Here is a 21,724-nt window from a genome sequence, read left to right as displayed (position 1 = left end):
TTTAAAGAAAATAATCCCCGGAATAAAAATTACATTTTTCCAGGTCCATAATTTAGTTTTCTAATATTTTACTTAGACAGTCTCTTCCGTTTCACATGTGGGAAAAATGTAATGATTGGGATTTTTTTTTTTTTCTCATCTTGGACCACTAGGACAAATACTATATCCAGAATTTGGGTTCAAAAAATAAATTTATTTCGCTGTTACTGTCATGTTTTTCAAAAGGATTTAATTAGTCACTTTTACTGCAGTTTTGTGGTGGGATTTATTTATTTATTTATTTTTAAACTGTGTGTAGAGCTAGAGGTATTTGGGAAAATGCTCTGCAATTTAATGTACACTACATGGAAGAGAAGCTGGATTTGCTTTGAGATTTTGTAAAATCTCAATAAACTACACGATCTATCAAACAGATACGGTCCCGTATGTTAACGCAGTATTTGAGATTTGAAACACGAGGGGCTAGAGACAGCGTAAAGACAATGGCTTAGGCAGCGAGCTGCTCGTCAGCGTTTGCTTTCCTGTAACCAGGTCGCCCCCCTCCCTGCGCTCCTTTCCCCGCTCAGTCTCTCCAGAAAGCCGCATCCTGCCTTCACGCGGGTGTGCCTGGATTTCACCTCCCCGGGAGGAAAACCTCCCCTCCTCCTCCCCTCTCCCTCGAAGGGCGGGAGCGTGTGGTCGGGGTGCGGATGATGCGGTTTTTCCCTTCAAGGGCGTCAGCGACTCCCCTTCCCCACTCCCACCCCCCTTTCTTCCCTCACGACGAGTTTTTCCTCACGGCCACCTTCTTCCCCGAGGGGAACGGAAGCGCGCCTCCCTCCCGCACGCCCCAGGGGCGGGGGGCAGCCCCTGCGTGCCAGGCCCGCCGCTCCTCCCGCTGCCGCTCCCGCACCTCCCGGGGCTGCGGGGCCGGGGCCGCCGCCGCCGCAGCGCCCGTGCGCGCGCCCAGCCGCCTCCTGCAGCGGTTTCCTCCCCGGCCCCGCCCCAGGCCCCGCCCCCTTTCCGCGCGCGCCGCCATCCCCGAGCGGCGGTTGAGGGGGACCCGGTCCGGCGGAGGGATAACCGGCTTCCGCGCGCGGAGAGCGGGCGGAGGGATCCGTACGCTGGAAGCGGCCGTCGGGGTGGGAGGAGAGGGGAGGGGGGAGTGATGCGGCGCGGCTGGGCTGGCTGAGGCGAGGTGGCCGTTATCTGGGAGACGGGCTGCGGCGCGGAGCTGGTGCCGCCCGAGGGCGCGGCGGCGGGGGGTGGCGGAGCGGCCGGCGAACAGCTGGAGCCCGTGTTAGGGCTGGGCAGCGGGTCGGGGGTGCAGGAGGGGCGAGGAGAGGGCTGAGGGGCGGGGACCGGAGAAGCGGGGGAAGGGCGAGGTTGTGGGGCGAGGCGGCGTGTGCCGGTCCCGTCCCTGCCTTGCGGCGCAGTTTGGTGGAAAAGGGAAGGGGTCAGAAAAGGGAACTGATTTAAAATAGCCTCTGATCCCTGCCGCGGGGCTGGTTCCCTCTCGGTGGGCTGCCTGTGCCATTGCGGGGAGGGGAGGGAGGGCAGAAAGATCCCCTTGTGCTCAGAAGCAGCCGGGGGGCGGTTAGCTGGGGGTGGGGGTGGGGGTCTCTCCCCCTCTTTCCCTCCTCTGGGTTTGGGGATTATTTCTTTTTTAAAATTTTTGATTGTTTTTTTTTTGTGTGTGGGGAAGGGTCTGGATGAGCATGCGGAGTTTTACTGGAATTTCTCCTTCCTTTCTGAGGAGCTGCCGCTGCTAAAGCAGATTTTTCCTTTTTTTTTTTTTTATATTTTTTTGTCTGATGCAGAATCCCAGTAGCTAGGCAGCCTCCCTCCTCCCTTGCTTCTGCCCCTCGGTATGTAGAAAGGGAAAGACATCAACGGAGAGGCTGAGACACGCGTAGATGGACTTTCAAATGCATTTTTTCTTGAAAGACGAAGATAAACCCCGGTTGCCAGTGCACTGACTTTTTTTGTTGCTGTTGCACTGTTGCATAAAAATGGGGTTCACTTACTCTAGCTGAATCCTCGGAGCATTTCAGAGTTGCTACAGTGAAGGACTTCCCATATTTTTTTGCATCAGAGGAGCTACATTGATGGTTTTTCTTTTGTAAAATGGAGAACGAAATATTCACACCCCTTTTGGAGCAGTTCATGTCTAGCCCTCTTGTCACCTGGGTAAGCACTCATTTTTTTCCTGACACATCATTCATTTATTTGCTCATTGTTTGAGGATAAATGTCTTGCCGTAGAGAGTGAGGTGGAGTTAGTGTCACGGTGGTGATGGTTATGTTTTAGGTTAAGACGTTTGGACCGTTAGCTGGAGGAAATGGGACCAACCTGGAAGAATATGTGGCACTAGTGGATGGCGTGTTTCTGAACGAAGTCATGCTGCAAATGTAAGTGTGTGCAAGTTGTGCCTTGCCTTTATTTCTTTGTTGTTGTCCTGTTTCTTTTGTGTGTTTTGCTTCCTTATGAAAACTCTTACTGACCTTGGCAAATGTCTTTTATGTTTGAAGTAGTCATGTGGTCAGTCAAGAGGAGAGTTTGGAGCATAGCAGATGCTCTTTGCAGCTTAATGTCCCAGTGATGTGTTTGCAGGATATGTAGTGTAATGCAGGCTGAATCATGATATATAGAATTTACTGGAAAACTGGATTACTGTAGCTTCCCACATTACCACTGAGAAGCATAAAAGTGTACTCTACTGTAAGTCATGCTCATAAACAAATTTTTAAATAAATTTGTCTGTCTGATAAGATTCTAATACAGATCTTAATTCATGTGAGGTATAAGTTAAGGATGGGATGCGAGTCACATAACGTTGTTTATTGAGCAAATGGACCATCCTTTAACTCCTTCTGCTTCATTTTTCACACTTCCAAATTAGAGAGCTGTGCAGTAAAGCTGGAACTTTAATTGAGAGCATAGGATGTTTTCTGGCTATGAACCACTGAAGAAACATTTTTACATGGCTTTATAAATTTTTCATTGAAAGCTCTGATTGTTATAAAAATTTCTTAAGAACTACAGTGACTTTTTGTTAATCATAGTTTTGACTGGAATGTTGCCCACTACTGTTCTGCTAGAGAGTAACACTTTTGTCAAGTATCTAGTGATATAATCATAAAAATGTTACTAATAGATAAAACTTCTCCATACAGATTTGTTTTGTTGTTGTTGTATTTTAAGTCTTTACAGATAAATAAGTAATTTGTTTATATAGGTATGAAGCACTGTAGGCCTATGGATGGCTGGATAGGTATATCAATGTGTGAGCAGCTTGTGTTGGCAGCTGTTCCTCAGGAACACTGCTTGGCGATGGGCATCCTTTTACTCTGTTTATAGTTTTTAGTCATATTTAGTATTTTAAAAGTTTTTGCTGTTGGTGTTCAGCTTGTCTAGCTAATCTATGTAAAAGATCTACACATTATTACAGTTAAGTTTTTAATTCACATCCTTTTGAAACCAGGAATTTCTTTGACACCTACTTTTGTGCAACTAAAATTTCAAGTATTTGCTTCTGTAATATTGAGAAATGTGGAAAACTTGATGGAATTGAACTTCCTGAAAAACGTTCTTGCGTGTATTTCTGGCATATTTTTATAAGAATTTTAAGTAATGTGTTCACTGAAGCACACTATTTTTATTTTACCATTTAAAAATCTTTTTCTTGGACTACATGTAAATTAAGTAACTTTTCCATTATGGCTATGTGTTTAAGATGTAGAGCTTCTATTTGGTAAAATTATTTAATAGCTGGGAGGTAAATTTAGTACTGGAACTGGCACAAGGCGATTTTGAAGAATGTAATTTAAATCACAGCAAGTTTTTGGAATACTAGTATTATAAATTGATACCTGATACATTATGTGGTGTACGTGTATGTGAAATGGAAAGCTGAAGAGAGGGAACATTTTAATGGCAGTTCTAAGGCACTGTGTGTTGAATTTGGCTTTCACTTTGTATATGCATCTTTGACCCCATAGTGGGATTACTGTACTTCATTTGGGAAAAATACATATGGGAGATGTGAATTTAACATAAAATCTTTTGGTAGTCAGAACAATTCCAATGCATCTTAAACTAAAGTGTCTGTAAAATGACTAGTGCACAAACTTTAACTACACTGGAAGGTGTATTTTATTTAAAATCCATTTTTGAGGAGACCAAAATGTGCTACAACTGATTACTGCTTAGAATTGAAGTTTCCAGAACTATATTCCTATTTTGGAGGTTTTTCATTTGTTTGGGTTTTTTTGCCAGGACTGAAAGGAAAAAATGTTTCATGTTTTGCAAATGGATTCTGTCTATGGTGAAGTCACTGTGGAAACCTGTGCTAACTTCCTAGTCCTATTCACTTTGAATATCCACCTATTAAACATGTATCTTCTTTTGAAAAAATATTTAAAAGATACAGCTCCAACTAGTTGTCAATATTACTTAATAATTTCAATATTTTCTATTTTATTAGTATTTTTGTTTTTCCTTTCAGTCTTAACTACCCTATGTTGAAGAAATGTGGCAGGAAAATTTATATCACATGGCTTCAAAAGCAAAGTATTTTTCTTTGGAATGTTTTTTGTTGGTTGTTTTTTTGTTGTTGTTGTTTTTTAAAGCTCTGAATGACTTATTTCACATGAGAACTAGAGATCTGTGCATAGGAGCTATGGCACTCTTAGAAGCCATAGAGAAATGTTTTTCTTGCAGAAGTCACCAGGAGTTCTGTTTGTAGAAATATGTGGAAAACACGTAGTTGTTTTTGTGGTGGTGGGTTTTTTTTATGAGTTTTGCTACGTGTGGCTTACTATTTATACTAGTTTTGAGATATTTGAGATTAAGGCTGTCGGTGTTTAGGTGTGAGAATGCAGAGTGTATACCTGTCAGAGAAGGACTTTGTGATGTGCTGGTGTTTCTTATAGTTGGAACCATTAGCTGCTTAAAAGAGCGTTAAAAAGCATGGACAAGAGGAAGCTGTTAGAGGTGCTGTGTTCCTTCTTTGTATACACTTTAATACTTTATTTTTGTCAAGTGTTGAAAAAAAATTGTGACCATAAAACTGAATGTAATATTAGATTTGGCATGGTTTGTAAACAGTTACAGAATCAAAAAATGGTTTTGTTACTTAGAGAAAGTTTTTTCTTCAGATAAAAAAAGAGTTAATCCCTCCCTCTGTCAGCTACATGTGAGAGTTTGTTAGTATGGTATTTGGTTCTCCTTGTGTTTGTCTAGACCATGTTTACTTTCATTAGTTGTAATGATTTAGAGAAAATAGATGCTGGCATTGAAATAGTTGCAGAATAATGGTACCAAGATGGCTAGGTTTTATCAACATTGAGTTTATTAGTACTTCATATATGAGAGAAGAATTCATTACATTCTTTGTATGTCTTGATTTTGACATTGTTATTATTATTTTATTATTATTATTATTAAGGAGGTTTCCATTGTTATGATACTAGCTCCTGACTTGGGAAAATGTCTCTCATTTCTTGTTTAAATTTAGGTTCAGTTCTTCAAAAATATTAGGTTACCTACCTTCTGCTGGGATCAGTCAGTATCTGATACCACTGGATAGAAACCCATCTGTCTTTCTAAATCTGAGCCTTTATCTTTGTGTTCTTTGATACAAAAAGGGGTCAAGCTTCTTGGAAATAAATCAGAATGCAATAGATGCATTTGTGTTCTGCCACGGCAGAGAGGGGGAGGAACATGCCAAGAATACTTCATACCTTTACCGTACCTCTGTATTGTAAATTCTTCTAATGTTATGAAGTGCTTGTGTACTTGAGTAAAATTTGTATATTATTAAAATAAATGAAACAGCTTAATTCAATGGATTAGTCCATCTAGGTGAATTTACACGGTAAAATGTGGTTGTCCTAGAGATATTTTCCAGAACCTCACTTTTTTTTTTTTTAGTCTTAGTATTGTACAGTTTATATACTCTTCTGATTCAAGAAAATCAAAGCATTCTTATAGAAATACTAATTTTCTGAGTGGTTTTTATTTTAATTTCTGATAGATCTTGTTCTCTGATGCTTGTTAATTGAATTCTAATAGGATTTTCTAAGAAATGCTGGAAGTCGTGTAGTCCTGAGCACAGTCTTACTAGTTTCTTTGCATCAAAATAGGCAGCTGGAAGTAATTACAAGATTGGGACTTTTATTACACTTAACATTGCCATCAATATTGGTCAAGTAACAAAGTCTTGAAACTGAATTTTAGTTTTAATGGTTTTATTATACTGTGCTTTGTATTTGTGGAAATGGATCTGTTTTAAATGAACTATTGGACAGAGTATACAGAATCAGTAGTGTATGGAACCAAACTGTGAAACTGAGTTAATTTAGTGTGGAAAACCTATCTGCTTTCCTCACAGTGTTCCCTTTACAACTTTTGTGTTAATTGAATGTATTATTAGATGCTACCCATATCAGTTGTTTCATCCAGATGTGCTAAAAACTACTTCAAAGGATGAAGTATTTTATTGTTGCCCTTTTTTTCTCCGTTTTGTTCTTCTCCCACTGTTTTTCAGCAGCTGGGTCTTCATGCAAGCCTTTCACACCCATAGAATTTTCCAGGTGGACTGGCTGACTATTTTCTTCCACCACTCTGGTAGTGTGTGCCTAGAATATGTAGACAGCTTCATTGACTCCTTTTCTGAGCTCTTAGTCTTTAGTTGTACACTTTTTTCCAAACAGTTGAGCTTGCCAGCCCATACTTCTGGCTTGCCTATATCTTTTCCTGAAAACTGGACTCTATTTCTAGTGCTTGAGCCAGCCGCCTGGCTCTGAGAAAGAGCGCAGGAACATGCACTCCAGTCCAATTAACTCCTTCTTGTGAAGAAGACCAAATAGCAATAGACAGGTTCTGGTTGGGTGGGGAAATGAAAAAAACCCCACATTTTGGGGAAAATGAAATTGGTGAGTTTGGTAGTAAAAATACGACCACATGCTTTAGGAAAAAAAAAGATATTATGAAGTCTGCACCTTTCTCACTTTCTTGAAGTGAATGGATTTGATTCACACTTTTCTGTCAGGCTTCCACAAAAGCAAGGTAGGTGTCACTGGTAGTTTGTGAGAGTTGTTCTCTTCAGAGTGGTTCTGCAGCAGCAGGGCCCAGTTTTTTTTAAGGAAAGCTGAATTTATAACACTCATTTTTTGTGTAAAGAAGCAAATTATTTAATAAATGGTCCAGCAGAATGTGCACCATGGTCAAGACTGATGGAATTCAAACCTTTTGATTATAAAAAAGGGAAAGGTAGTTCTTGCAATGTCATTATGATTAATTTTAGACGTGAACATCTGCTTGCAATGAGCTTTGAATTGGGCAAATTAGGTGGACATAGGCTGATACTTAACTATCAAAAACCCCAGCACCTCAGAAGTAAAAAGTGTGGGTTGAAGTTGGAAAGCTTAAAGTGTTTGATCTGTGCTTATGTCTTTGTGTTTTACTGTATTTTAATACTTTTGCATGCTTTTTAACAGTTGATGTCCACTTTCCTTCATCCTATCTACTCTATTTCCATGCAGTAAGCTATTCTGTGGTACAGTCTTGTTTCTTGCAGTATTTCAAAGATCAGGAGGTAAATTACCTAATCTTCCTCCACCTGTATGCATCACTTTGTTGCTCTCCTTGATGTGCTATCTTGAGTATCTTTCTTTGACTCTGTCTGCTTATTTCTTTTGGTAGCCTACGACTACTTATCCTGTCCTTAGTCTATGCTATTAGCTGAATAAAAGTTGAGTTACAAAACATTTCTTAATACCTACAATGGTGCTGTATTGAGTTTCTGCCTGTTCCATAAATAACAATCTTAGTTGAAATCAAAATAACTTGTTTCAGCATTGACAGTGTACTGGCAAGGAAACAACACTACAATTCGCTACAGCTTTGGAGTTTTATTTTCAGAGTATTTTGCATTTCACTCACATTCTATGTGATGTTTGAAATAAACATAATGAAATAAACTTACTAATAGCTCCCTAAGCATATATTTTAGGTGTTTCATTGTCAGGAATAAAGATAAGAGTGTACTGACAAGCTGTCTCCTTCTATGATGTAGCTTGGTTGAGGCTGTCTTAGGTGTAGAGACTCGTGTACTACATTGAAGACTACAGGGCGTAGATGCTTGAGCAAGGTGACAGGAAAGCCACAGAGCACAGGGTGGCCCTACTGAACAGAGCTGCTCTCACACAAGGCAGAGCTGGCTTTAGCTGAACTCACAGGGTTGTGTGGGAAATGCCGCAAGAGTGACCTTGAGCCAGAGGAAATCACCTCTGGTTTTCACGCTACTGACTGTGCTGAGTGCTTTAGCAGTTCAGGGATAATGGTTGTGCTTATCTAAGCATCATCATCTGCCCTTAGCAGCACCCAACGTAAAGGTTGGGTGAGCTTTCCAGTGACGGCTGGTTGTAATATTTCTGTTTGTGGAGCTGACTTTGCTCTGTACCTGTGCTGTGCTGCTGCAGTCCTGGCTCCCTGTATTGTGAAGAAAGACAGTACTCAAACTTGTTTTGCTCTGGTTTTTACACCAGAAGGGTCAGTTTGCCCGGGTGGCTGAGGTGCTTTGAGCCATGTTACAGTGTTGCCATATTTCTTGGTAGTATTTTCATCAGTAAACTCCAGAGTTTTGGGTTAGCTAGAAGATCTTATCCAGGCTGATCAGCTTCCATCTTTCACTGTCGAGGCTGGGTTTCCTCAGCTTCCATGGCTAGTTTGGCGATCTCTACACCGCAATACTTTGCAAAGTATTTTGCTGTGCTCTGATTTTTGTTTTAAAACCTAATCTCGTTAACTGACAAATTGTTTGCTAAATCGAGTACATTTTAATCCTATGCTAAATTTGAGAAGCTTACTTCTAGATTTTCCTCATTTGTTTCTTCTGTTAAGAAGGGGGCTTTTTAGCTTTCTGTTCTTTCATATGTTCCTCTTGGTTTTGGTTCCTCCTCCTTTTTTCTTAAACCAAGTATCAATTTGTTGCCTTCCTTTTCTTTCATACTGTACCACTTTTCTCTATGCAGTAATTATTTAGGGATCAAGACATTTTTTCAAAATGCTGCTTTGTTAGAGCACATGACTTCAGTGGTCAGAGATTATTGGGTACTAACTATGTGGAAGTCTGTTCTTTTGCTTTATTTCAAAGAGTCCTGTATTTATGCCTTAAGATGCTCCAAAGAGGCGTGGCCTCTTGGGTAGTTGTTGTAAAGCAGAATTTACAAAATGCCCTTGCTTCATTTCACTGGACTAACTGATGTCAAGGCCTTGATTCGAAGCATGGCACTGCTTGACCCAAACTCAGTTTGTGTGCTTTCTTGTTGTCTTACCTCCAGGAAAAAGCAAAAATTTTCTGACATTGTACTTTCGGATTGGGAATTAGTAAGGGATGAACTCTCAAGTGCCTTGTGTTATATTCCTGACTGTTTCCTGAATCTTTGTGTTGCACGTTTGGATACACTCAAGTTTGCTTCCTTTTATATAGTGATAGGAGATAGTGTCCACTTAGGTTTATTACATAATTTTATCTTGTTTTAAGCTGCAGGGGAATATTTGCTCTAGTTTTTGTTTGGGTGGTATCTTTGTTTTTCTTAAATAAGCACTTGAGCAAAAATGCCTGATGTAATTTCCTGGTAGCTTCAGAATATACTTGCTGTATATTTAGAGTATTGTGTATGGCAGACAGAAATAAAATACAGATATGAATTGATGTATGATAGAATGTAGACAAATGTCACACTTGCCAAGATGCAAACAAGCACTTTTAAAGAATATTAATATTAATGTATTAAGATGAAAAGAATGCACTTATTTTACAGGTCCTTATATGTATGCTTATCTTGTAGCTTTAGGTAGTTAACAGGGGTAAGGTCCTTCAGGTATTGCTCTATTTATATCTAAATCATTAGGGGATTATACATGAATTGATGTGCATACAAAATTTGCAACAAATTTCAGTTAGTGTGCTGAAGCAGTGAAGTTGCTCACATAGATAAAATTATTATAAGAAGTGAAACTTATTTTCTGTGGCAATCTGCTTATATCCAGGAGCCTTGCGTTTGGATTTGTCTCATTCTCTGGAATCATCTGTACCCAAGGGCTCAGATCTGCCACTTGATAGTCCAAAAATTGGTACATAAAAAGATAAAGATGTGTATTTTGTTGTTAATTTACTTATAGAAGGTTTATTGTACTTCATAAGAAAGGGAAATTCTGGAGTCATAGTGTTCTAACTAAAAGTATTTAATGGAAATCTACGTGGCATTACTTTTACAACTTAGGATCATTTTAGTCATTAAAACAGCACTATTCAGGTAGCTTTGGTGTCATCTCTCTAGGCTGAATTCACATCAGTATTTCCTGTGTGCTGAGATGTTTACCAGTGGTTAGAATACCTTGAATCTAAAGTACCATTTTTGAGAATTTATAGCTTCAGCAAAGTTCAAAGTAAAGAATAAAATGAGTGAACATTTTTCTAAGTCTTCCAAAGGATAAATTATTTTTGGTAGTGCTATGATTATCAAATAAAATACATACTGCTTTGGTGCTGGAAGTTGGTTAGGATAGAAGAGAAAAAATTTAATGTACAAACTTAATATCTTAAGAGGGCTTTTTTTAAAGCTTAAATTAATAAGACTGCATACACGTGTATTGCTTTTAAATCCTACATGTTATTTTCCTGTATATTAATATTTTAAATATCTTATAAAGCATGTTAGTCCAGGAATGTAATTTGCTAAGGGCAAGGAGTGTTTGCTTCTCTTCTGTGCTGCTTCCTCTCTGACATCTTTCTGGCCCTATTCTGCTTCTTATATAAGTGTTTCTAATGTTTCTTCCAAACTACTACCTGTATGTTTGCAGAATGTTCTTTCTAAGGGAGATTGTAGAAAGTTTCTCACTTCCATGCCCTCTGATGTTTGGTATCAAATTGTGCTGCATCTTGTGATCCAGATCTCTGAGTGCTTACTTACATAAAGCTAATCCTACTGTTGTCACAGGATTATTGTGGGTGTAAATGTTTGCAGTGTTTTAATAGTCAGTTACATTGGGGTGTTAATGACAAAGTCAGATAATGTTCAGTTACTTTGTTAATTAGTATATGACTGAATAGATCTTAAAGTTTGAACTCACTTGAGAAGTAAAAAAATGTTGACCCTGAGAGGGAAAGTAACTTACAGTGCTTAAAGTACAAGGCAAAACTATTCATTATCCTCCATACTTTGTTTCTGTGGTATGTCCATCTTCCTTCTTGCTTGTTCTTTGTAGACAGTATGGTCTTGGATCCTGTGCTGCCCTTTTGTTGTAGTTCAGTTTGGAAAGGAGTATATTGCAAGCAGTATTGTTCAGTCTAATTCTGCCTTTTGAAACAATATTCACTAATAGGCCTTTTGCAGTTAAAAAACCCCCACAAAAACAAACAAAAAAAGGATCCCTAAAAACCCAGAGCAAGAAGACCCTTGTAAGATATCTAAGTAGTAAGGTATGTTTATCGGACCTTCTGGTTTGTTTGCTCAAAAAGCATTTTGTTTGTCAAGTTGCTTCTTCTAGGGATTGTCAATTATTTAATACCTGGGAGTGTTTCTTTTGTGTGAAAATATGAAGTGTTTTGTGATGCTCTGAATCCTATAGATTTTTCCCTTCTATCAGTGGAACTTTTGGTGGCATTAGTGGAACCCAGCTTACCTTTTGCTATCTGTGGAGCAGCAGGTACTCCACGTTCTCACTGCTGCTGGGAGCTTACCTGGCTTCCTCGGTGCAGTGAGCACTGATCTGTGATTTTCAGTCTTTGACAGAAAGCTGCTTGGTTGGGTTTGTTTTGTTTTGGGGTTTTGTTTGTTTTATAGTACCTTTTAGTGTGATAGAAAAATAGTACATCTGATAGTCAAGTTGAAACAGTAGTAAAGTTGTTTGATAGTCTGTGATGATAAAGACAGTTGCTGCTCTGTAATCTTGGAAGGTATGGATTTCTGGGGGTGTTAATTCAGTGATACAAGTGTGTGCTTAGTAAATGACAGGTGAGCTCTTTTATTTCCTCTGTTACGTTCTTCTACATTTTGCTCACCTGCATACATCCTCCTTATTACTGTTAAGGAACAAAGAAAGGACAAAAAAGAAATTTAGGTTGGTCAGGTCTCTGCTTTTTTAAAACCTTGGGATGGGAGAAAACAAGTATCAGTCACCAGACCTCTTGAGCATACTATGATTTTGTCTACCTGCTTACATATTCAGCTGTAAACCTGTGAGTTTACTGATGTGAGAGGATGTCTCTTCATGCACTTAAAACCCCTAACGGTGGGACCTCCCAGCAGGACAGTTGTTGGTCAGGTCAGCCCTGAGGTCATGAGGCACAGCTGGTTCATATTGAAGGGAGAGACAGGGTTACTTGGCACAAAGGCTTGTGGCACTGCTTCAGATACAGCTACTTTATCACACTTCAACCATGAGTAACTGGGCAGCTCCTCCGCTGTGAGCGCCAACAAGAAAGCTTAAGCACTGTGCAGCTACCCTGTGAGTAGTTCAGCCTGGTCAGATGTCACAGAGCTAAGGCAGGGAGTAGGAAAGCTGTCTGCATATGCTCAGTATCTACTCATATGTTCTTGGCAGTGTTTTCCATGATCCCCCCCAGCCACTTGATTTGTTGTAGGCCACTTGGTTGTTTTGTTTTGTTTTTTTCTTTTTAAATAGGCATAGGGCTTCAGCCTCCTTAATTTATGATGTTGAACGTAATCCTAGGAAATGCTGTTTTGCGCAAGGCTTATGATGTTAGACCTACTTCTAAAACTCACTTTAGCACGAGGCAAAAAAACTTAGATACAGCTTTTGAAATTTTGGCACATATAGTCAATCTTTGCAAAGTGCAGAGTTAGCAAAGTGTCCTTAAATTGACTTACCACCATGCACCTTATTTTATGGTAAAGGATATCTCTGTATTTGTAACGATGCTCGAGCAGATATCTGCAGAACTGTTTGAACATTTTAACTGTGCATTGTTTGCTGCTCCAACAGTATTGTTTCAAGTAAGAGGTAGAATGTCATAAATGCCCACTACAAAGACCAAGAAGAGTCGTTAGTGTAAAGCACATTTGCTTGCTTATTCAAAGTCAGGACCAGAGCATCCTTTCACTGGATCCCGCATAAGGGCATAAGGAGTCAGTGGCTAAGCAGGATTCAGAAGTCAACACCTGAGCAACTCCAGAACATACATCCCTGGTGTCTCCAACAAGTCTGACCACGGCTCTTCAACTGTAGTGGTCGTGTGTGGATGTGTAATAGTATCACTGGGCCATCCTGTCGTTTGATACCATCAATACATCACAACCTCGGGGTTTGCGTATCTTGCATGATGCTCTTCAAGAGGTGGAAGGATTTTATTGCCATCTATTTTTCAGAGAAGAATGTGCCTAGTTCTCTGCACGCTTCAGCAGTGGATAGTCTGTGTCGTGAGTTATTCTTTAAGGAAGTCGTCCATTTAAATCCATGTCTGTCAACACAAATCCTGATGAATATGTGCCAGAGGTGTAGAAAAAAATAATGTTTTTCTTTCCTTTTTGATAGATTTAGCATGGAAGTACTTGTTGAGGACAAAAACTAGTCATACTGGTAGATGCAGGAGAAGTTAGAAGTATGGCATCTTGTACCATCGTTTCTAGAATGTGGGTGATCACAAGGTTCAGAAACTGACAATATTGTACTTAAGAATCTGCCCCATTCTTTGGTACCGTAACTCCTGCAGACAGTGATTGACTATGATTGATGATTTTAAAACTTATCAAGCAATACTCTGGTGAAAGTCAGTGCTCTTTTTGTCCCATATGGAAAGGTGCTGCTGATAACTTCATTGCCTTAGTATATGGCTTTGTCTTGTGCTGCTTCAAATGTTTGAAGCAAATTGGAGATTATCAGTTATTCTCCAGTGAAGGCCCTGGTTTTACATTAGCTTTCACAGTGAAAGGACATAGCTGTATTCAGTTAGTTCATAAAAAACATTTTGTGTGTGTTATTTTTCTTGCTAAGAGTAAATAATAGAAATGCTGCTTTATTACTTGAAGTTTAGAAAAAATTCTGATATCAGTAATTATTATAATATTTGGCACACAGCAAGAGTGAGCCTTATCATTCCAATTCAAGGGACTTTGCAAAAAATGTGCTTGATTAGGGAAACAACATTTATGTGTAAAAGTGAATACAGAGTAATACAGAGTATCAATCAATATTTATTACATTTTGAGATGTACACTTGTGTAGAATTTTCTCCAACGTGCTTGTTACAGCATTTCACTGTACTTAACAAATACATTGAAACAATGATATATTTAAAATTAGGGTGCGTTATAATACTAGACTTGATCATTAAGTACCATCAAGGAACAGATGGTAAGAGAGGACACAACTGGTTTGCAGTCTGCATAGATTTAAGCATGAAGCCATTAAGTTATCACATTCCCATTTCTGATAGATTTTGGTCAATGAAAAATTAAAGACACATAATCCCTGATTATATGAAGTCTCAATCTGTAATTTATGACACTGGTAATATTTCAAAATCACTGAAGTTCTCTCTGTAATCAGTAGTTTTAAACTAATGCAGTATTGGGATAGATGTTCTTGTCTGTTTTTATTGCTATTGAAATTAATGTATCTTGTCATAAGTAGGTTGCTCTTAAATGTAAAATTGCTTAGGGCTATCTTTTACTGCTCTGCTTCCTATTGACTTCCAGATAGATTTGCCCTATTTTGCTAGGCTTTTTGCCATTGAAGCAGTTCAGGATCTCCACCTAAATAAAAGGAGCAGTTCAGAGTTCAGAGCATGTATTGCCTTAAAAATGCTAACTGTATCTAGCACAGTGGCCACTAGAATTGTACGTTTTTAAAAACTTGATTTTTAAAGCTATCTTTTACAAAGGTCTATTTTAGAACTGATTTATTTTCAAAATTATTTCGTTTGCATCTTCTTCACAACATTGTGTACTTGTTTATATCAGTGGTATTGGACAAATGTATAAGCAGAATTGTTTAGTGTTAATGAACATGTAATTATTATTAAAATGTTCTTGGTCATAAAATAAATATTGTATCCTATAGACATAACAGTTTATTAAAATCCCTAATAAATTAGTTGACAAAAGAGTAAACTAATTTAAAGATGCATGCTCTTGAATGCAGTACAGATTATTATTAATTTTGGTGATTTAGGTTTAGAATTTTATTTGTCTGAAAAATATTTGCACGTTATATTTCATTCATCTTTCTCATTAGTTATTTCAAAGTGCTTGATAAGCAAATTAGTACATTTGCTCCTGGCTTGGATCAGTCTGACAAAACACAGTTATACAAACACACATAACAGACATGTAGCTAACACCATGCTATTTTATTTCTTCTTTGAGATCCATGAGTTAAGAAACCAGGACTTAATTTAGTCAATATAGTCCATCTTTTTAAGATTATTTAAGATGGTGTTTTGTGGACTAAGGAGTCTACTGAGTTTTAAAGTTGGAAGTTTTGAGAGAATGAGGTCTGGTTGTCAGTAATGGGAATAAAGGTGGGTTTATTTTTTTAAATAATTACTGTCCTGCTGAAGAACCTAATCACAGTTCTTTTGGTAACTGCACAGTGTGAGAAGTGATCTGTCAGGCCTGAATTGGCTATTCAATACACTTCACAAGTTGAAACTGACAGTTCAAACATAATCAGAAAGCTAGAAATAAGTGACTGATGATTAGGGAACAATGAAGGATTCTTCTACCAGGTGGCCTCTATTTTATATAAACATTTTAAATGTTTATATTACTATGGGTGGGTCATTTTAGTAGGTAGCCTATTAGTATTCCCTATTTATAAAGTATAATAATTTAATCAGATAATGTGGTTAGAGAGATTTAAATTTCCTTGATACAGAGGTAAAGTCCCATTTGCACTGGAAGGTATTGAGAGCAGGATTTCACTCTGAGAAGAGCTAGAAACAATTTTTTTCGAGGTAAAAGTCACCCTAGTCATTGCTAACATATATAGATTGAGAGTGTCAAAGACAGTTTATCTCCCTGTTTGAAGAATAATGAACCAATATGACAATCTTTACCAAAAAGTGACAAAATCAAAGAAATAGAACTTCCTACTAGCTATAGGAAGTTTTTTATGCTATGTGTTTAATTACGTTTAAAATTATGGGTAGAGATTAGTAGTATTAGTTCTGATATTTAAGTAACTTAATTTTATTGGTCCTCAAGAGCAAGGGATTAAACTTCTTGTTACCATAATCTGTTTTTAAGTTCTGCTGAAAAATATCAAGGGAACTTTTGAGTTTCGGCTTTCTGATGGACTTGTCACCACAATCTTTTTGGAAAAAATTAAGAATATCAAGATAGATATCTTCAGTGCACCAAGTTGTCCTGAGGCTGACATTCTGATCTTAATTGTATTCTGCACTAGCAGAGTATCATGTAATAGGACTGTGAGACTTTTCGAGCGGTAAAGATACAGTTCCAGAGCACATCTGCAGCCCAAGTTTCCTGAGCAAAATTCACAGTCTCAGTAAACTTGTTTCCTGCAATTCATGCCACAAAAAAACCCACAAGATTGAATATTTTCTGTTTTAAGTTACAGGAATGAATCATTTTGACCCAAAACAGTGTAATTTTTATGAAACAAGAAGCCTGGAATTTCCATAACATGTAAGGAATATGTGTCAGCCATTGAGTTGGTCTTGACAGATAAAGATATGCACCACAAATAAAAATAATAATTAAAAACAACATTAAAATGAGGGTAGGGGATACATGGGGTGAATTGGTGTAAATAAAGCGATGTTACTTGACTTTCAATAACAGTTGAAAGATTAAAAAAACCTTTTGTATGTATCAGCATTAACTTTGACACAAGACTAAACACAGAATTTCTGATTATCTTTGTTAATGCATAATTTGGTAGAGCTAATCCATGCCCTGTTGGATTTCTAACAATTAAGATGGGGTGGATGAAACGTAAGAGTGGTTTGCTGTTGTGTGGTTGCCAAGTGTATGCTAAAGTGTTTGAAAAGTGCTCCGATTCTGCCAGTATCTGCATCATTTGAGAGATATGAATAATTTAATGTTGTACCATGAGGAGAAATCCTGGTATTCCAGAGCAAAGTCCAGGTACAAGAATGAAGATACTCGACAGTTCCTGATCTTGCCCAGATGTTATGACTTCTGGTTTCAAACATTTGTTTTCATAGCATCAAATAAAACACAAACCTTAAATGCTGCATAGTGGTGTATGCAAGTCCCAGTAGTGAAATACTGTCCTGCAAAACACGAAGCTGGCATTGGTGACAAAGGTGTAGAACTAAGAATTTGTGTCTTAAGAAATCTTGAGCTCTAATTGCCCACCTTGGCACTGATTGTTTCTGCTGTTGTTCAGGAATTTGTTTCCGTGTTCATTTCCCATTTCTAGTATTGGGATAGTAACAGTTTGTCTTGAAAGTGTGTAAAGATTTATGTTTACATACCATTATGAAGACAGTGCTGTGCAAATGTTAAAAGTTTCTGTTCTGACAAGATCTCTGTAAATTTTGTAGTACAGCTTTTGAAATGAGAGAGTGTGAAGTCTGAGCTTTTATGACATTTGTGTTCTGAATTCTTGTGGTTACACACTAATTTTTGTGTTGATACTAAAACAAGTACTATTACAATATCCAGGAAACTCTAGTGCCCTCTGTTTTGCGTGCTCTAAGGGGCGAGTCATCCAAAATGTATGGTTGTAGAAATGCTACTGAAGATGATGAAAAAGCCTGGAGATAATCTGATAGTCATTAAGATTAAAGATGAAGATTAAGAGCCCAAATCGGCCTTTTGGAGTTATGAGTGTAGAAATGGGAGACTTCAGCTCATCTCTGTATGCCATTAGGTCAGCAGGATTTAGCCTGGTTTTTCTCTTCTGATTTTAACAAATTTGAATGAATTCAGTTTGGAAAGGAGTTCAGTTCTGCACATCTGCAAAGCATAATGTTTTTTTAGCCCATTTAGTTCCCTTTGCAGCTACAGGTTGGCTAAATTGATAGATCCAAGGTGACATCTTCGTCACATAATTTTGGCTAATGTATTCTAAAATGTACTGTAATAGTTTATAATATTTTTATGAACATGGTGATGAACATTTAGGAATAAGGCAATTACCCATGTAATAATCCATGTCCTAATTTTGCTAGATTTATATCCACATATATGAGGAAAAAAAATGCTATGCTTACTACTTTTCTTTTAAAAATTACTGTGTTGGGAGAGTGTTTTATATGTTATCTGACTTGCTTTCCCAGCAATGTTTTTTCTATGTCATTTCTATTAATGCTTACAAGCCAGGAAGTTCAGGTAGCAATAAATGGAAGAAAAAACATAAGTATATCTTTTAAAAATTCTAAAATGCTAAAAACTAAGAAAAAAGGCAAATAAAAGTTTATTTAGGTAGCATAAATTTAAAAATGCAAATTTTCATTATAGCAATGTTCATACAAAAAGCATGTGATGAAACTACCATCAAAATAAATTCTGATACTACTGTCTTCAGTGGGAACAGAGGGAATAGCTCATTTGGGGGGGGGTTTCATTATATAAACTTACATATTACAGTTGAACTGAATATCTGTATGGAAATATATTAATAACATATCAATGATGTTGTAGACTACTTATATGTAATTTCTTTAGATAAAAGATATGTTTGTTCTGTATGTTGCATATGCTTTTCCTGGTGTCCTCTGCCCAGCCTGCAGTTTGTGTGCAGCAGTAGCACCTAGCTTTCAGGTTGCAAGTCCTGGGTGTCCTGCAAGACAATTCATAATGACCTGTAACCTGCTCAGTCTTCTCCTGAGGAATTCTGCAAGAATACACTGTGATGGTTGTGCTTCTCACTAGACAGTTCCTGCTTTCCTGGTGCAGGTGTACCTGTATGTCACCTGGCAATACTGGATGCCCAAAGAATTGAGGGAAGGCCTGTGATGAGACTGTGCAGGAAAAAGTATAAATACAGACCTGCCCCGAAGTATGACTCTCTGGGAATGGAAACACCATCTGCACCATGCATAGAATAGCTGCTAGTCTTCTAGACAATGCTTGTACTAATAAAATCTGAAAAACTAGGGGTTATTTTGGCGGTGGCATTTCTTTTTCCCTCAGTAGTTGATTGCATGCGCTGCAGTATTCAGGTCAGTTCAGTATTATAGCAAGTTACTCCTCTTTCTGCATTTGCCTCTAACTGTTGTTACTTAAATAGTTGGTGCTGCTGTCATACCAGTTTTGCACTTTATCAGAACCATTCTCAATTATCATAATGTTTTTCAAGTTTTTTTCTATTCCTCCCATTTTTTTCCAGTGGTGGTTCTGGTAAGTATATTCTGTATGCCACTGTCTAAATAATTACTGACAACATTGAATAAAACCAGACCCACGAGGCACACACCCTTGCAAGAACCTCCTGTTTGACAGTGAGAAGTTGCTAAGTTTCTTGTTTGAGTGCAGTATTCCAGCCAGCTGCACATTTATTTGATAATAATGTAATTAAACAATACAACGACTTCATTAAACATCAAAAGTTGTGTTGTGTAACTGTATTGAGCATCCCTGTACAAGTTAAATAACTTCACACTGGCCATCTCTAATGTATTCTCTAAGCCTTCTACAGGGTGTTGTGGGGGTTCTGCATTGTTTCCCTTGAAAAATTACAATGAATGGTTGTCATGCTGTCTTCTATATGGTTAATAACTTGGCATGTTACAAGATACTGAAGAAGAGTAACTCATCTGCATTTCCTTAGATCGATTCTACTTTTTGAAGGAAAAAGGGATTTATCTCCTTTCTGAAGCCAAGATAAACCAGAGAAAAATCTGGTAGTATGTGAGAGTACATGACAAAACCTCCAATTAATAACCCCTCTGTTGACAGATTTTTGTCATCTGTAAATAAACTTAAAATAATTTAGTGTGTGTTAGCATAATATATCTTGTAGTCTTCATTGTTCTAGAAGTGAAAACTTACATTCTGGTTTTGTGCCTCATGATAGTAAAACAGCATCATATATTTTTTCAGTGTATAGACATTGGTTAATGTAGCTAGTCTGAATTCCGTTGTTTGCAATTGTCTGCATCAGCAAGAATGACTCCTGATGTCTGCAGTGCAATATTTACGTTGTATCTGTGTTCTGCTTTCTGTATTCCATCAGGGATGGGGCTGCTTTTGGAGAAGTGCAGAGCCACAAAAGCTTTCTTTTTAGATTAATTCTCTGGTAATTGTGATGGGTGCTCATCTGACCATCTGCATCAGAAACAGATGTTTCAAGTTACTTCTTTCTGTTTTGGCAGCCATTTTCACAACTCTATTTGCTTGTGGAGGGAAAAATGGGCATAGTAACCAAGTCAAGAAGATGTGCTGGCACATCAACTATATCACTTGTTATACTTAGAATTTTACAGATTAATATTCAGCGTGTTTAATTTTTTTTAATTTATTTTTATTTCAGTAATCCAAAGTCTGGTAATCAGAGGATAAACAAAAAAGTAAACAATGATGCATCAGTAAGAATTCAAAATTTGTCTATTTTGGTGAAACAAATAAAAACTTACTATCAGGTCAGTAACTGTTTCTTGTATTATGCTTTCCCTAGAATTGTTTCTAAGTATTCTTTTATAGTTATGCCTGTAAGGATTACTAGAATAAGATTAATATTTTGAGATACTGTATTCTTTTTCCACTGAAGCTGCTTTCCTTCTTTACAGTGTCACCAAACTCTTGCTAGGTCCCAGACCAGTCTTTTGAGCCTGTATGTTTCCTGGCAGCATAAGACTGGAATTGTTCTCATCAGCTAATTCAGGAGAACTCATTCAGCAGGCTTGGAAGGTTTAATGCAGTGAGGTTCCATGGCTCCATGGGTGCTCTGTCAGACTCATTTGACAGATGAGGCTTTAATAAAATACATAAATTTAATAAAATGTCTTAAATAAAAGAAATGCTAATGAACTCTTAAAAGTTTGTACAAGGGAGAATTTTGTAAATAGACTTAGTTTATTTTTGCAGGTTAAACAACTTAAATATGTGAACCTTGTGACACACAGGTTCCAATTGCAGGTTTTTAATAGAAGCAGTCGTTTCAAAAGTAAACACAAATTGCGAGAAGTTGCACCAAGCTTACTGAAGAAGTTAGCACCATGTGACAGAAAAGGTGGGAGACATCTTTGAAGCAAGGCAGAGGTGTTGTATGAAAAGAAATGATAACTCATTAGTCCATCAAGGACATTTCTTGCTTACCTCTGCTTGTACTCGGCTTCACAGTAAGGAAAACTTTATTATAGCATCAGAATAATTAGAGCAATTACAAAACAAAACAACACAGGAAAAAGGCCACCAAGTTCCCACTTTTTAAGGTGTTTTGGGTTGGGTTTTTTTTGTTTGTTTGTTTTTGTTTTTTTGTAATAGCTGTACATGCTCCTTGAATTCCTTATGTTTTATCTGTTACTTACTGATTTAAGACTGTGGTGCACTTAATTTTTTTTGTTTGGGTTTTTTTTTTATTATCTATCAAGATCTCAGAAGTATGAGTGACGGTTAGATTAAATTAATTATATTTGAGTGGGTTAAAGCTATTTTCTCCTTATAATTTGTCTTCAGCATGTGCAGTGGGAGTACATATTTTTCAGTCTTGTATTAATCAATTCAGATAGATTTTTTTTTTTTGTCTGTCCTATATTAACTGGTGAGAACTTTTAAGT

The 21,724-nt window shown here is 37.7% G+C and overlaps 1 protein-coding gene across 6 annotated transcripts in view; it reads left to right on the top strand.

Annotated features, from left to right (window-relative positions):
• The first annotated feature begins 1,096 nt into the window (after nt 1-1,096).
• CCDC88A (coiled-coil domain containing 88A) overlaps nt 1,097-21,724 on the top strand; it is a 74,423-nt gene continuing 53,795 nt past the window's right edge. For 5 of the 6 annotated variants that reach the window (XM_051616034.1, XM_051616033.1, XM_051616032.1 and 2 more), the window contains exons 1-3: nt 1,623-2,169; nt 2,290-2,390; nt 20,479-20,587. In XM_051616034.1, coding sequence (XP_051471994.1) covers nt 2,107-2,169; nt 2,290-2,390; nt 20,479-20,587 — 273 coding nt within the window. In that variant the 5' untranslated portion in view covers nt 1,623-2,106. Of the gene's footprint in view, nt 1,122-1,622; nt 2,170-2,289; nt 2,391-20,478; nt 20,588-21,724 lie in introns of those variants that run through there. The other variant, XM_051616028.1, reaches the window with a different exon arrangement.

This window comes from Apus apus, chromosome 3 (assembly GCF_020740795.1).
Source record: "Apus apus isolate bApuApu2 chromosome 3, bApuApu2.pri.cur, whole genome shotgun sequence".
Classification (NCBI taxonomy): domain Eukaryota; kingdom Metazoa; phylum Chordata; class Aves; order Apodiformes; family Apodidae; genus Apus; species Apus apus.
Note: the sequence above shows the minus strand (reverse complement) of the source record. Positions and strands in the feature narration are given on the sequence as shown.